This window comes from Leuciscus leuciscus (assembly GCF_965113295.1).
Source record: "Leuciscus leuciscus genome assembly, chromosome: 3".
NCBI lineage: Eukaryota > Metazoa > Chordata > Actinopteri > Cypriniformes > Leuciscidae > Leuciscus > Leuciscus leuciscus.
This window is the reverse complement of record NC_138727.1, coordinates 38,459,429-38,473,042: the sequence shown is the minus strand read 5'-3', so window position 1 is coordinate 38,473,042 and position 13,614 is coordinate 38,459,429. Positions and strand designations below refer to the sequence as shown.

The 13,614-nt window shown below is 37.3% G+C and overlaps 1 protein-coding gene and 1 long non-coding RNA gene across 2 annotated transcripts; both read right to left on the bottom strand.

Annotated features, from left to right (window-relative positions):
• Nucleotides 1-6,783: 6,783 nt before the first annotated feature.
• LOC309495180 (uncharacterized protein) lies at nucleotides 6,784-10,663 on the bottom strand. The gene is made up of 14 exons (XM_082164799.1): nucleotides 10,529-10,663; nucleotides 10,375-10,436; nucleotides 10,092-10,192; nucleotides 9,952-10,003; nucleotides 9,695-9,864; nucleotides 9,350-9,471; nucleotides 9,161-9,222; nucleotides 8,900-9,003; nucleotides 8,734-8,785; nucleotides 8,344-8,525; nucleotides 8,017-8,138; nucleotides 7,835-7,896; nucleotides 7,437-7,668; nucleotides 6,784-7,244 (listed from the first exon to the last, which is right to left on the bottom strand). The coding sequence occupies exons 1-14, from the start codon at nucleotides 10,592-10,594 to the stop codon at nucleotides 7,149-7,151; spliced, it is 1,485 nt and encodes a 494-aa protein (XP_082020925.1). The 5' UTR covers nucleotides 10,595-10,663; the 3' UTR covers nucleotides 6,784-7,148.
• A 1,584-nt stretch (nucleotides 10,664-12,247) lies between these two features.
• On the bottom strand, nucleotides 12,248-12,857 carry LOC309495181. Its single transcript, XR_014204580.1, has 3 exons — nucleotides 12,696-12,857; nucleotides 12,542-12,603; nucleotides 12,248-12,359 (listed from the first exon to the last, which is right to left on the bottom strand). It is a non-coding gene; the product is annotated as an uncharacterized lncRNA (long non-coding RNA).
• Between the last annotated feature and the right edge of the window lie 757 nt (nucleotides 12,858-13,614).

Here is a 13,614-nt window from a genome sequence, read left to right as displayed (position 1 = left end):
GCGGCTTTTCACCCCTGGACTGTGGAGTGACGGAGGTTCTCTCCTTCCTACAAGAGCTACTGGATGAAGGCAGAGCCCCATCCACGCTCAAAGTCTATGTGGCGGCTATAGCAGCGTTTTCCAAACCAACGCTTGGTCAGTCACTAGGAAGGAACGATCTGGTCATTCGGTTCCTTAGAGGAGCTAAGAGGTTAAATCCTCCCAGACCTCCCTCAGTCCCCATATGGGACCTTTCTACGGTCTTGGAGGCCATGAAGGGTGCCCCATTTGAGCCTATCCAGTCAGTAGATATCAAACACTTGTCTTTCAAAACGGTGTTTCTTCTGGCTCTCGCTTCAGTGAAGCGCATAGGGGACTTACAAGCGCTCTCAGTGAGCGCGACGTGTATGGAGTTTGGGCCAAATGACTCGAAAGTCATACTCAAACCAAGGCACGGGTACGTCCCTAAATCCCTCAATACACCGTTCAGGGCCCAGGTAATTTCCCTGTCTGCCCTGCCGGTCTCTAACGAGGAGAAGGACGCCAGCTTCCTTTGCCCAGTCAGGGCGCTAAGGGCTTATGTGTCCCGCACGTCTGTTTTCAGACAGACGGAGCAGCTCTTTGTTTCACTCTACGGACGTTCTAAGGGACTCGCCGTTTCGAAACAGAGCCTATCCAGATGGATAGTCGATGCTATAGCGCTGGCTTACACCTCTAAGGGCTTGCAGTGCCCATTAGGTGTCAGAGCGCACTCCACGAGAGGCGTGGCCACGTCGTGGGCTAGGTCTAGTGGGATTGCCTTGCAAGATATCTGTATGGCGGCAGGCTGGGCCTCCCCGTCTACATTTATAAGGTTTTATAACCTAGAGGTTCCCGCTCTGCAAGCTAAGCTGCTTTCAGTCTAAAAAACGGTACTGTCTGCCCCGAGTACGTCCGGCCCAGAATACCGAAATAGCGCGAGCAACGCTCGTTTAGATCGCGCAGCTCTATGGGCAATGTGTAAGACCCACTATATTCATCAGTCCAGGCCGGGGTCGCCCTGACTGAGTAAATACCATCACTATAACTGTTCTTATAGGATGCTGCATTACAGGAATGATGCTATTCTAGCCACTCTTCCTGGGCTCTCTGTGAGTCACTTATGATCATGTACTACATGAGCCCGGGCACCTGCCCTTGGGACTTTGGTGCTGGATCATAGCATGCACGGCGTTTTACACTGTTTCCCCTAGCGTAAGATATTACGCAGTACGAGAGTACCTCTCGTAAGAGAACGAACTCGGTTACTAACGTAACCTCGGTTCTCTCTAGAGAGGAAACGAGTACTGCGTATCTTGCCGTGCCTGCGCACGCTCCGGTTCGCTCCGGCGATGAAAAACCGGTAAGCTAGCCTTTCGATGCTATATTTATAGCCCCAGGCCACGCCCGTTTCGGCGGGACGTGACGTATGGGGCGCGAAGCAACCCCACTCAACAACAACTCCATAAGCCTCTTTATAGCTGCTTGTTTTTCACTTCTAAAACTTTTGTCTCCAACAGCAAAGTTGTCATATCTGTCGAGAACAACATTCCATAATGAGTATCTGTCGGAAAAATATCCAAGTAGTCCCATGATGTTGCAACACCCTTACATGAGACAGAACTAAAGGGTGCACTCTTTTCACCATTACCTTTATAATGGTAATAAAGTTATAAATATTAAATGAGTGCATTAAATGAGCCATGACAGTCAAATTTACCTTAATATACATCTGACATATAGTTTTGCTGGGCAATCAACTTTCTTGCTGCTTGAATGTGAAATCTTCTTCTGCTGATATATTCATGTTCAGTATACTGCAGATTGAAAGACAAATGATTTCTACACCGGTTGTGGTTTTCCAGAAGGAGTTTCAGGTCTTCATCTGAAGAAACTATGCCTGTGATGTACTCTTCTGAAGATGAACATATTTGAAAAGATGATGGAAGCCAGTCTGGTTTCGCTGATTCGCTGGTCACAGATTTAGCTGTTTTGTCCTTGAGTGTCAATGGCTGTTTGCTCTTCATCGTCCACCAGTTCTGTCTCTAATTTGAAAAGACCGCGGGAAGAACGCTCTATACTCTGCGCATGTGCGCTGACCTGCAAATTATTCTCTTTTTTTGGAAAGCGGTGTGATGGCCACACCATCGGATACGCCACCATCGGCACTGAAACCCTTCTAATTTAGTGAATACCGCGCGGCTTAGGACTTTCTCGTCCATCTTTTTTTTTTTTACAGTCTTATGTTTACAATCCACAGATGCATAAGGGGATTTACAAATGCACAGAAAGCGGTTCACAAATAAATACCAAGCAGAGTTTTTTTTTTACACATTTGTAAAAAAAAAAAAAATTTAAAAAAAAAATTTCATTTGCAAATCTCATTTTATTTATTTGTGAGTTTAGGAATTTTTGTAAAACTATTTACATTTATTTGTGGATCTTAATCTATTTATTTGTGAATTTGATACATTTTTGTGAATCTCTTTACATTTGTTTGTGAATCTCAATCTATTTATTTGGAATATTGCATCAATTCTAACCCCATGCCATACCAATACTTATTTTTGGTGATCTGTCCCTTAGAAATTGGACATTAAATTTACACATTAAGATATAGTTATTTTTTCAATGTTTGATTCTTAAAATAATAGCCTACATTTAATCCCTAGTCTTGATTTTTTTTTTTTTTTTAAAGAAGGAGCCAAACATCCCTGGGATAATTGGCATTCACGTTTACAGAGTTCTCTGAAGCGGAAGTCGTTGGGTAAACTTCAATAGTAGCGAATGGAAACTACAACAAATGTATTTTTTGCATTCCCATTTCCACCACTAGCAAAAGGAACATCCAAGACAGCTTTTATAAAACTTTCCAGAAGAGGAAAAAAAAATATTGAGAGATTGATTATGGTAGTCTCAGCCAATGCTATTAGAAACACCCACACAGGAGTTCAATATTTCATGCCAAGGTGATATAACACAATATATATAGTGACAGAGCCGGTCCTCCCTATAAGCAAAGTAGGCCCCCGTGTAGGGCCCCCGAACCACCAGACGGCCCCCTTGCATTCAAATATGATTTAATGATTAGGGCTAAAGGCTGATTTCTTCTGCCGCTGCGTCGGACCTACGCCTCTACGCTGTAGGCTACTACGCGTTGGTTTTCATACTCCTGCATCGTTGTCCGCGTTGACGCGCGATTACACATGCAGAGGGAGCATGTGAAACCGAGGGAGCGGTTCAAACAGACCAATCACAGCGCTTGCGTCTGCGTAGAATTAAGGCTTGTTTGAGTTGAGCAAAATCTGCGCAGAACCGATCACCGGTGATCAGCGCGAGATGCATGCCGGTTAGAAATGTGTCCGAGTGCGGTCCGCCTGGTACTGATGTCATGCCGACGTATGTCAAAAATCTCTCGCGAGCGCAAGGCGCACGTGTCGGATTTTGCAGTCGAGCGCAGTTGCTCTCCACCGACTGCGCTGATCAAAAGCACGATGGGAAACGACTTGCTGACGACACAGCTTAATGCTCATTGGTTTAAACAATTGTGATGTATTGTTCTCTTTTAAAATGTTTGATTTTAAAACTCTAATATCAGGTTTTATGTGTATATGTTATGTGTGAATATTCCCAAACTATCTGACAGTGCGATCTCTTTGGGTTATGCAATTTAATTTTTATAAAAAAAGAAAATAAATAAAAACACATATGTCTGTATTAAAGAAAAAAAAAATTGATAAACATGTATTTGGAATGGAACTAAATAACAAGTACTTTGGGTGTCTTGTTCATTTTATTTATTTTCATATAAAAGCAACAGAACTTGAATTACATCCAGTTTATTAGCAACACTGCACGAGCGTGAATCCCGCGATATCCATCTTTGATCTCGCAATGGTCAGATCCATTACGAGAAGAGAGATCTGTCCGGCTTGCCTGCGCTTTTTTCACTCCTCCCCTCACTGCAGCCGCCTACTCTCGCATACATTTCAGGCGAGGCAAGGCGCATCTCAAACAAGCCTATTGTTACATTTTTGGAGGGGTGCACGTCAGAGGACGCCCAAGGGTACGCGTGCTACACAAAGCCTATGACGTAGCTACGGCGTGAGTTCGACGCAGAAGAATAAATTGGGCTTTTAGTGAGTAATAGAATCTTAGTTTAGTTCTTGTAATTTTCTTCTTTTTTTATTGTATTACTAACTGTTTCAACTCACTGTTGTTTGTTAATAACTGGAAACATGTCAATAGTTTGTGAAAAGGGTCCATTGTAAATACAAAATAAAAATAAAAACACATAAACTTGTTTGCACATAAACTTAAGTCATCTTACCCTCTGTTCCATCAGAGAAACAAAAAAGTAGCCTATTGTGTTTTCTAGTCTGATTTGGTCACAGCATTACAAAACATTCTGAGATGTTCTTTTCTGTGTGAAAGTAAAAGTTGCCTTTAATAGTGATAGGATAAAGTAATCTCCCCCCTAAGAATGCACGCTGAGGACATCTGCTAATTAAAGCAGCATATGGAAAGATTCAAACAAATGAGCTAAATATACAATATCCTTAATAAATCGTTTGCAAAACATCTGTTTAGTCAATGCATCCAAACATTCTCGCTGAGTGCAATATAAAACTGTAAAAACAGCTATGTTGATTAAAATAACTTTTTTAATAAAATTCAATTTATTTCTGTAATGGCAAAACTGAGTTTTCAACAGCCATTAGTGTCCTCATTTTGAACACACTGGCTTAAAAGAACTCCAAGATACAGACAGAAATGTCAAAAATGTTACAATCATCTCCGGTCTCCTCCTAAGCCATATTAGCCGTCTACCAGAGTCAACGAATCAAACACTCTGCTTAAAACCCCCACATTGACGTTAAGTAATTTACCTGTCAAAAGCAGTCTTGTAGTCTGTTTTGAAGTTCTCCCTCTCTCTCTCTCTCTCTCTCTCTCTCTCTCTCTCTCTCTCTCTCTCTCTCTCTCTCTCTCTCTCTCTCTCTCTCATTTCTTTTTTTTTTTGAAAGACGAAAACAGCTTAACCCAGCACGGTCTCGTGGCTTCCAGACTGCCATTTCACTCAACAACAACAACAACAACAAAAAAAAAAAAAAAAAAAAAAAAATGAAATAATGAAAATAAAGCACTTTTAATCAACACGTAAAGTAAACTCATAAACTGAAAAAGAGAATGCGAGATTATCGTTATATCGTTACAATTTTATCATTGTTTTGTTATTATTTTGGGAACCAAACAAGAACGTTATATTCTAACCTTCCTAGAATGTTTTTAGAAGGGGATAGCGGGGCACAACCTAACGCTTTTTGACTTAGCCTATTAAGTTTGTGTAAACCTAATTTTGAATTTGAATTTTACCTACTTAGGGTTCAGACTAAGTATTTATTTGTTCCCACATTAATCTCACACATGTCAAGTACAATTATGTGGTTTTGTTTCATTAATACAGTGTGTACTTTTTTTCTTGATATAGCCTACCCCGAAAGAATGGAAGTGAAATGTGACAACATGCCCCATTGGTGGGGTACAATTGTAACATGACCATATGACAGCTTAAAATGTTATCTGATCTATTATCTAATCAGAAAAATATACAAAGCAAACTAAAATATTTTCTCAACAAAATACAATTATTAACTTTTTTTAATGTAGTTTTTTTAATAATTAAAAATAAACAAATGTTTCAGTTTGACAACAAACACACCGGAAAACACAGCTATGCCGCATAGTTCAAAACATTTTTATTTTTTCATGGTTTTTCATAAAGGTATAGAATAGAATAGCATAGTTCTAATAGGGGCACATTGTAATGCAGGGTTAAAACATGCACAACTGGGATTTAAACCCGGCTAGTTAGATCAGCATTAAAGGGGTGGTTGAATATGATTTCACTTTTCTATTCTAACTTTAGTTAGTGTGTAATGTTGCTGTTTGAGCATAAACAACATCTACAAAGTTCCAACCAAGTTCAATTTTAACATGCAATATAAAAATATCTGGGGTATTTTGAGCTAAAACTTCACATACTGGGGACATCAAAGACTTATTTTACATCTTGTGAAAAGGGCATTATACCACCCCTTTAAAGAACTATCTCAACTGTTAAATAACAGATATAAGATTAAAATAATATCAGATTTGTCTAATTTTAAATAAACACAAAAAACAGAGATGAAAAATTAAAATAAGTTAAAAAAAAATACTTTTGCTATAGTTAAAAAATTGTTCAGTGATATTTTACAAAGATTTCGGAAATTTGGATCATTATTTTTCTCTATATGGTAACTAGTAAATACAATAAGTTTCATCATGCTAGTATCAAACAAGTGTGTTACAACTAGCTCCGCGTTAGGTTGTGCCCTGCTCACCCCTTTTAAATTATAATTACTGTTCCTAAATTCTAATAATACTATTTTGAAATTCATGTGATTCATGACTTATGTTAACAATTAAACAATGTATCAACAAACATACAAATTGTGTGCTCATATTGATTTACTATTAATGTTCTGGGAACATTCTGGGAACCAAAACCTAATGTTCCCTGAACATTCCAAAAAATATTAGCTAGTTCTTGTTTTATACTCTTGTTACCAGATGTGTCTGTTAAAACAAAGAAGTCAGACGGCACTACAAAATGGCTGACACCATATTTAGGAAATGGAGTGTGATGAGTGTAAGTGATGAAAATACTTTATAATCATCATAACCTTTCTGTCTTTAAATATTGCCTGTAAAGCTCTGCATTGAATATCCCTGGATACAACAACATTCTTAAAATGAACAATTGCTTTTATTTTATTTTTTAACAAGACAGTTTAAAACATTCACGTTGAATTTGTGGAAACTTTTCAGTAGGGAGCAATATATTATATTAGATGAAGATAAAGTACATGAAGTGTAAATAAAAACGTGATCAACACATTCTACATTTGTCCCTTAACATTAAATGTACGACCAAATAAATAGTCTATTTGGAAAACAAGATCATCATCACTTTATATGACAGAACTTTCAAATAAATACAATTTCATAAATAACAGTTTTAAAAACACAGTTGCAAAGGTCCTGTATGCCCAGCAATACAGGAAAAATAATGTATCTTTTAAGCATCAATGTTTTGATCTTGAATATCTCTAGAAGAGGCTGTTTCGAGTGGTGTACTGTACGTTGTACGACTGTCTTCTGTGCCAACGTTTTCTGACTGCTGCACAGCATCCACAGAGTAAACACTAAAGACATAAACAGACAAAATGAGAGTTAACATCCTGAGAGAGAACACTTTACACTTTAAAAAAAATTTATTCAGCTATACAATTATAAACCTCATTTAAAAGGCAGATCTATGGATAACACATCCATGCTGTCATGAATCTCTTCACTACCTATGCACATATTTTACATTCAGTCATCATAAAACTTACGCAAAGGAGAATCCAGCAAGGTATAAGCCCGAGGACAATAGCCACAGGCACAATGATCGCCACAATCCATGCTACGTTTGTGCCGTTGTTTGAGGTTGTAGTGTTTATAACTGTAGGGTAAACTGTGGTTGGAGCAGGTGTGGCGAGAAGAATGGAGACCAAGCCAAAACCGTTGATATCATCATCCGAAAAAACATACTCAACATTGGCCACAATCACGCTGGAATTATCGCTGTGGAGAGATAAAAATGTACAATGAGAAATGAAACAAAATAAATCAATTGAATTTACAGTGCATCTTCCCTCACCCATGTACCAAAAGCTACCCACTGATATAAGCAGATCTCTTAAGAATTCCTGCTCGAAATAAAGGGAAAAATTACTGAGCCAGAACTTACTTGAATTTGATATTATTGAAATTAAACGGAGTAGTTGTTGTTTTATTTAGGATCTTGGACACCTGAAGAGAGCAGAAATAAACATAGATTAATTTGTTTATTACTATGGTGTGGTTAATGCCATTGAAATAAAGCAATTTTAATTTCAGGGCAAGTTTTTTTTTTAAGTGTCTCTAACTTACAAATGTGTTTATATAGGTCTTGATCACTGTGTAGGTTTCATTCCTGAAATCAACTTTCTCCGACATGGATACATTGCTGATTTCAAATCCAAAGTTCAGAGAGAAGGAGGTTTTGTTGATTTCTTTTGGAAAAAAACAAAACAATAATTAGCTGTGTGGTTAAATGTGGATGATAAAATTTCACATTAATTATTAGAGGGCAGTGCTGGTTTAAACATTTTCATTCAAATAAAGCTGTAAAAGCTTACTACATAATGCACACCCTTTGCATACAAATTATATATTCACAACAACAACAACAACAACAACAAAGGAACGTAAACTCACCATTATAGGTGACATTAACAGAGCTCACAAGGTCATCCAGAGCTTTTGCTGTGAAGGCTCGATTACTTTTTAGTTTCAGTCCAGTTAACAGAGAGTTAGCCACTTGTAGAACCATACTCTGACTTGGTAAAGTGCCCCGTGTTTTAAACACAAGCTTAATGTGTATAATCACCTTCCCAAGCCTGCAAAAGATGGTACATTTATTGATTTAGATGATATATTCCATGTCACCATCTATAGCTGTTTTCACGGCAACAAAAAGGTAAAATCAGTTCAATACAATGTGTTTAACAGTAAGCGTTACAGGAGTGGCAAGATGGAAGTTTGCAAAAGATAAAGAGAAATGTAATGACTGGCATTGCAAAATTGTACTGCAATTATTGCTCTTACAAGTTCGGTGGAGAGGTTGTGCTTGTCGTTAGAGTGCTGGCGGTCGTTAAGTCTGTAAAATAAAGTAATAATTAGTGAAGGACAATCCTGCTTTAAATTACAGTATTTGGTGTTTGTGGAGAAATGTATTTAAAACATGGCATAGCAGGTGTGGATGTGGTAATACCTCCAGTCATTTTGAGAAGTTCCTTGACAAAGGTGCTGTTTGTGTTCATGTTACTTTCTGAGAAAACATATTCAACATTGGCCTGAATCTCGGTGTTAGTATCCCTGTGGGGAGATTTAAACATGCAATGAAGATCAAAAGTCATCTACTCGCATACTAAAAACTACTCACTGACAAATACAGATTGAGACATTTCTGATCAAAATAAAGTAAAACAACAACAACAACAACAACAACAACAAATAACCACTCAGAACTTACTTGAAATCCACTTCTTTGATATTAAACTGAGGAGCTGAGGGGTCATTTAGGATCTTAGTCAGCTGAAGAGTGGAGTAATAAATATAGAAATGAATGCATTTATTAATATATTAAGGTTAGAATAAGGCATATTCATTTTCAGGGCAAGTTTTTGTGAAAAAACACTGTATCAAAGTGTCTCCAACTCACCAACTTATTTATAGAGGTTTGGATTGAAATGTATGTCTCATTCTTGAGTTGAACTTTCTCCGACATGGATACATTGCTGATTACAAATCCAAATTTGAGAGCATAGGAGGTATCATTAATTCCTTAAAATATATGTACACAAATAAAAATAAAATTAGTTGTGTGGTTATATGTGAGTGGTAAAACTGCATTACACATTCATTCTCAGAAGGGTATAATTGACTGAAACATTTATTATTTTCCCTGAAAGAAAGCTATTGTTACAGGTCTACACTATTTACACTATTTGCAATCAAATGTAAAATTTAGAACAAAAGTGAGCCTAAAGTGGAGAGAAATACTCACTTATAAAGGTGACATTATTAAAGCTCACATCTGAAGTTTGTGTTGAGCCATCTTTAGTTCTTAATCGTGGGTCGATCAAAGAGTTGACCAGTTGTAGAACATTAGCCTCACTCGGTATCGGGCCCAGTGTTTTAAACACGAGGAGAATATTTATATAAACCTTCCCCATACTACAAAAGATGATAAAAAACAGGAATGTAAAACCATTCAGACAACAACTGGCTTTTAGAAAATTAAACTGGAATAATTGCTCTTACAAAGTAGGTGGAATTGTTGTGCTTGTTGTCAGAGTGGTGGCTGTCGTTAAGACTGTAAAATAAAGTAATGATTAGTTGAGGATGCTTGCGGTTACACTATTTGGATTCAGTGGAGCAATTCATTGTCAGTGTTGACATACCCATCTGTGAACGGAGCTCATTTAGGAAGCTGACTGGTTGTATGGCATCTCCATCCTGGAAGGTGTATTCCATCCTGCCATCAATCTGGTTTGAAGAGCTTCTGCAGGAAAAATCAAACAGATGTTTAACGAGTTTCAATTAATTTGTGCAATACAGATTTATTGAAATTTTCAAGCAAATGTAAATTTATTTATTTTTTGCTTTTTTAATGTCCTGAAATCGAAAACTGAACATAATGAATCAATAATTAGATTCCAAGATAGAAGTAAGATTGCATCTCACGTGAAATTGGAGGACTTGGGTGCAAAAACTTGTTGCCCAGGTTCATTCAGAAGAGTGTTCAGCTGCAGGAGAAAAATCAAATCATTCATCAAACTCTGGCGAAGATTGGCATTGGAACTAAATATATTTACAGTGTTCATTTTTATATATTTACCGCATTATTGATAATATCCTGCAATCTCTGGTCGGTGTTGCCTCTGATATCAGAATCTGCTGGCATGCTGATGTTAATCAGGTTAAATGTAAAGACGACAGCATAGGAAGTTTCTGAGATTTCTGTTTGGAGAGAAATGAGACATTTTTATGGTTAAAAGATTTCCATTCATGAATATTTGACTAAATACCATTTCAAAAGCATTTCCACCTTAAATTATGAAACTTACTCTGATAAGTGACATTCACCACCTTCACTGATTCATTGAGCTGTGACTGTCTGGATTTCAGGAGAGTGTTGACAGCACTGAGGACCAGAGCTTCACTGGGGACTGGAGATGAGGAGTTGAACAACAGCTTGCTCGTGACCACTGCTGAACCAGATCTGTAAAGATAACCTCTTTTGTTTAATATATTTCACATCTTTACAATGAAAGTACTCCATGAATGATAATGAGCTCTCAAAATGGTAAGTCAACACTAACATTAGGTTTGAAGGAGCCATAGAGGAACCGGCTGTTGATTCTGGAAACACTGTTGTAGTGATCACTTCTACAATTAATTGTAAAAACAAACAATTAGTCTTTTGTGATTTACAGAAACATTTTTATTTTATTTTTTGCCTTTTAGAATTTTGTATAGCCATAGATCATCATTATTGACGTACCCAATTGTGAACGAAGCTCATTTAGGAAGCTGACTGGTTGAATGACATCTCCATCCTGGAAGGTGTATTCCATCCTGCCATCAATCTTGTTTGAAGAGCTCCTGTGGGAAAATCAGAAAATATTGTTTAAGGACTTCAATTCATATTGCAAAACAATTTATGAAAATTACAAAGAAAAAGTATTTTTCATTTCGGATTGCTTTAATAAGCTAAAATATGCAGAGACAAAGTGAAGATTGCAAGACAGTTTGCATCTTACGTGAAGTTGGATGAATTGGGCTTCAATGTTGGACTGTTAGGTTCATTCAGAAGAGTGTTCAGCTGCAAAAGAAAATCAAATCATTCATTCAACTCTGAAGGAGCTTTATATCAGATTCAGACTTCTGTATTTTTTAAGGATAAATCTTTACCGCATTATTGACAACATCCTGCACTTGCGTGTAAGTGTTGTTTCTGAGCTCAGGGACTTCAGACATGCTGATATTACTCAGATGAAACGTAATGACGACGGCATAGGAGGTTTCTGAGATTTCTGTTGGCAAACAATCACACATTTGTATTCAGTCAAAGCTTGACATTAAATCACTGGTTGAAAATGTGTAGCTGAAATACTTTTCAATTCAAGATGATGAAACTTACTCTGATAAGTGACATTCACCACCTTCACTGATTCATTGAGCTGTAACTTTCTGGATTTCAGGAGAGTGTTGACAGCACTGAGGACCAGAGCTTCACTGGGGACTGGAGATGAGGAGTTGAACAGCAGCTTGCTCGTGACCACTGCTGAACCAGATCTGTAAAGAGCACCGCTTTTCATTAATACAGTTTCCTTTTTTGTAATGAATTTCGGACTCCATAAAAGGTTGCAATTTTTGCAAATAGAAAATAAACACTTGCATTGGGCTTGGAGAAGTCGAGGGGAAACTGGTTATTGTGTCTGGAGACACTGTTGTAGTGGTCAGTTCTACATTGAAAGGCAGAAACACAATAAAACTCAGATTCAGAGCAAAACGAATTTTGTATTTTTTTTATTATTCATATAGATATCGTGAGTGTTGACATACCCATCTGTGAACGGAGCTCATTTAGGAAGCTGACTGGTTGTATGGCATCTCCATCCTGGAAGGTGTATTCCATCCTGCCATCAATCTGGTTTGAAGAGCTTCTGCAGGAAAAATCAAACAGATGTTTAACGAGTTTCAATTAATTTGTGCAATACAGATTTATTGAAATTTTCAAGCAAATGTAAATATTTTTATTTTTTGCTTTTTTAATGTCCTGAAATCGAAAACTGAACATAATGAATCAATAATTAGATTCCAAGATAGAAGTAAGATTGCATCTCACGTGAAATTGGAGGACTTGGGTGCAAAAACTTGTTGCCCAGGTTCATTCAGAAGAGTGTTGAGCTGCAGGAGAAAAATCAAATCATTCATCAAACTCTGGCGAAGATTGGCATTGGAACTAAATATATTTACAGTGTTCATTTTTATATATTTACCGCATTATTGATAATATCCTGCAATCTCTGGTCGGTGTTGCCTCTGATATCAGAATCTGCTGGCATGCTGATGTTAATCAGGTTAAATGTAAAGACGACAGCATAGGAAGTTTCTGAGATTTCTGTTTGGAGAGAAATGAGACATTTTTATGGATAAAAGATTTCCATTCATGAATATTTGACTAAATACCATTTCAAAAGCATTTCGACCTTAAATGATGAAACTTACTCTGATAAGTGACATTCACCACCTTCACTGATTCATTGAGCTGTGACTGTCTGGATTTCAGGAGAGTGTTGACAGCACTGAGGACCAGAGCTTCACTGGGGACTGGAGATGAGGAGTTGAACAGCAGCTTGCTCGTGACCACTGCTGAACCAGATCTGTAAAGATAACCTCTTTTGTTTAATATATTTCACATCTTTACAATGAAAGTACTCCATGAATGATAATGAGCTCTCAAAATGGTAAGTCAACACTAACATTAGGTTTGAAGGAGCCATAGAGGAACCGGCTGTTGGTTCTGGAAACACTGTTGTAGTGATCACTTCTACAATTAATTGTAAAAACAAACAATTAGTCTTTTGTGATTTACAGAAACATTTTTATTTATTTTTGTGCCTTTTAGAATTTTGTATAGCCATAGATCATCATTATTGACGTACCCAATTGTGAACGAAGCTCATTTAGGAAGCTGACTGGTTGAATAACATCTCCATCCTGGAAGGTGTATTCCATCCTGCCATCAATCTTGTTTGAAGAGCTCCTGTGGGAAAATCAGAAAATATTGTTTAAGGACTTCAATTCATATTGCAAAACAATTTATGAAAATTACAAAGAAAAAGTATTTTTCATTTCGGATTGCTTTAATAAGCTAAAATATGCAGAGACAAAGTGAAGATTGCAAGACAGTTTGCA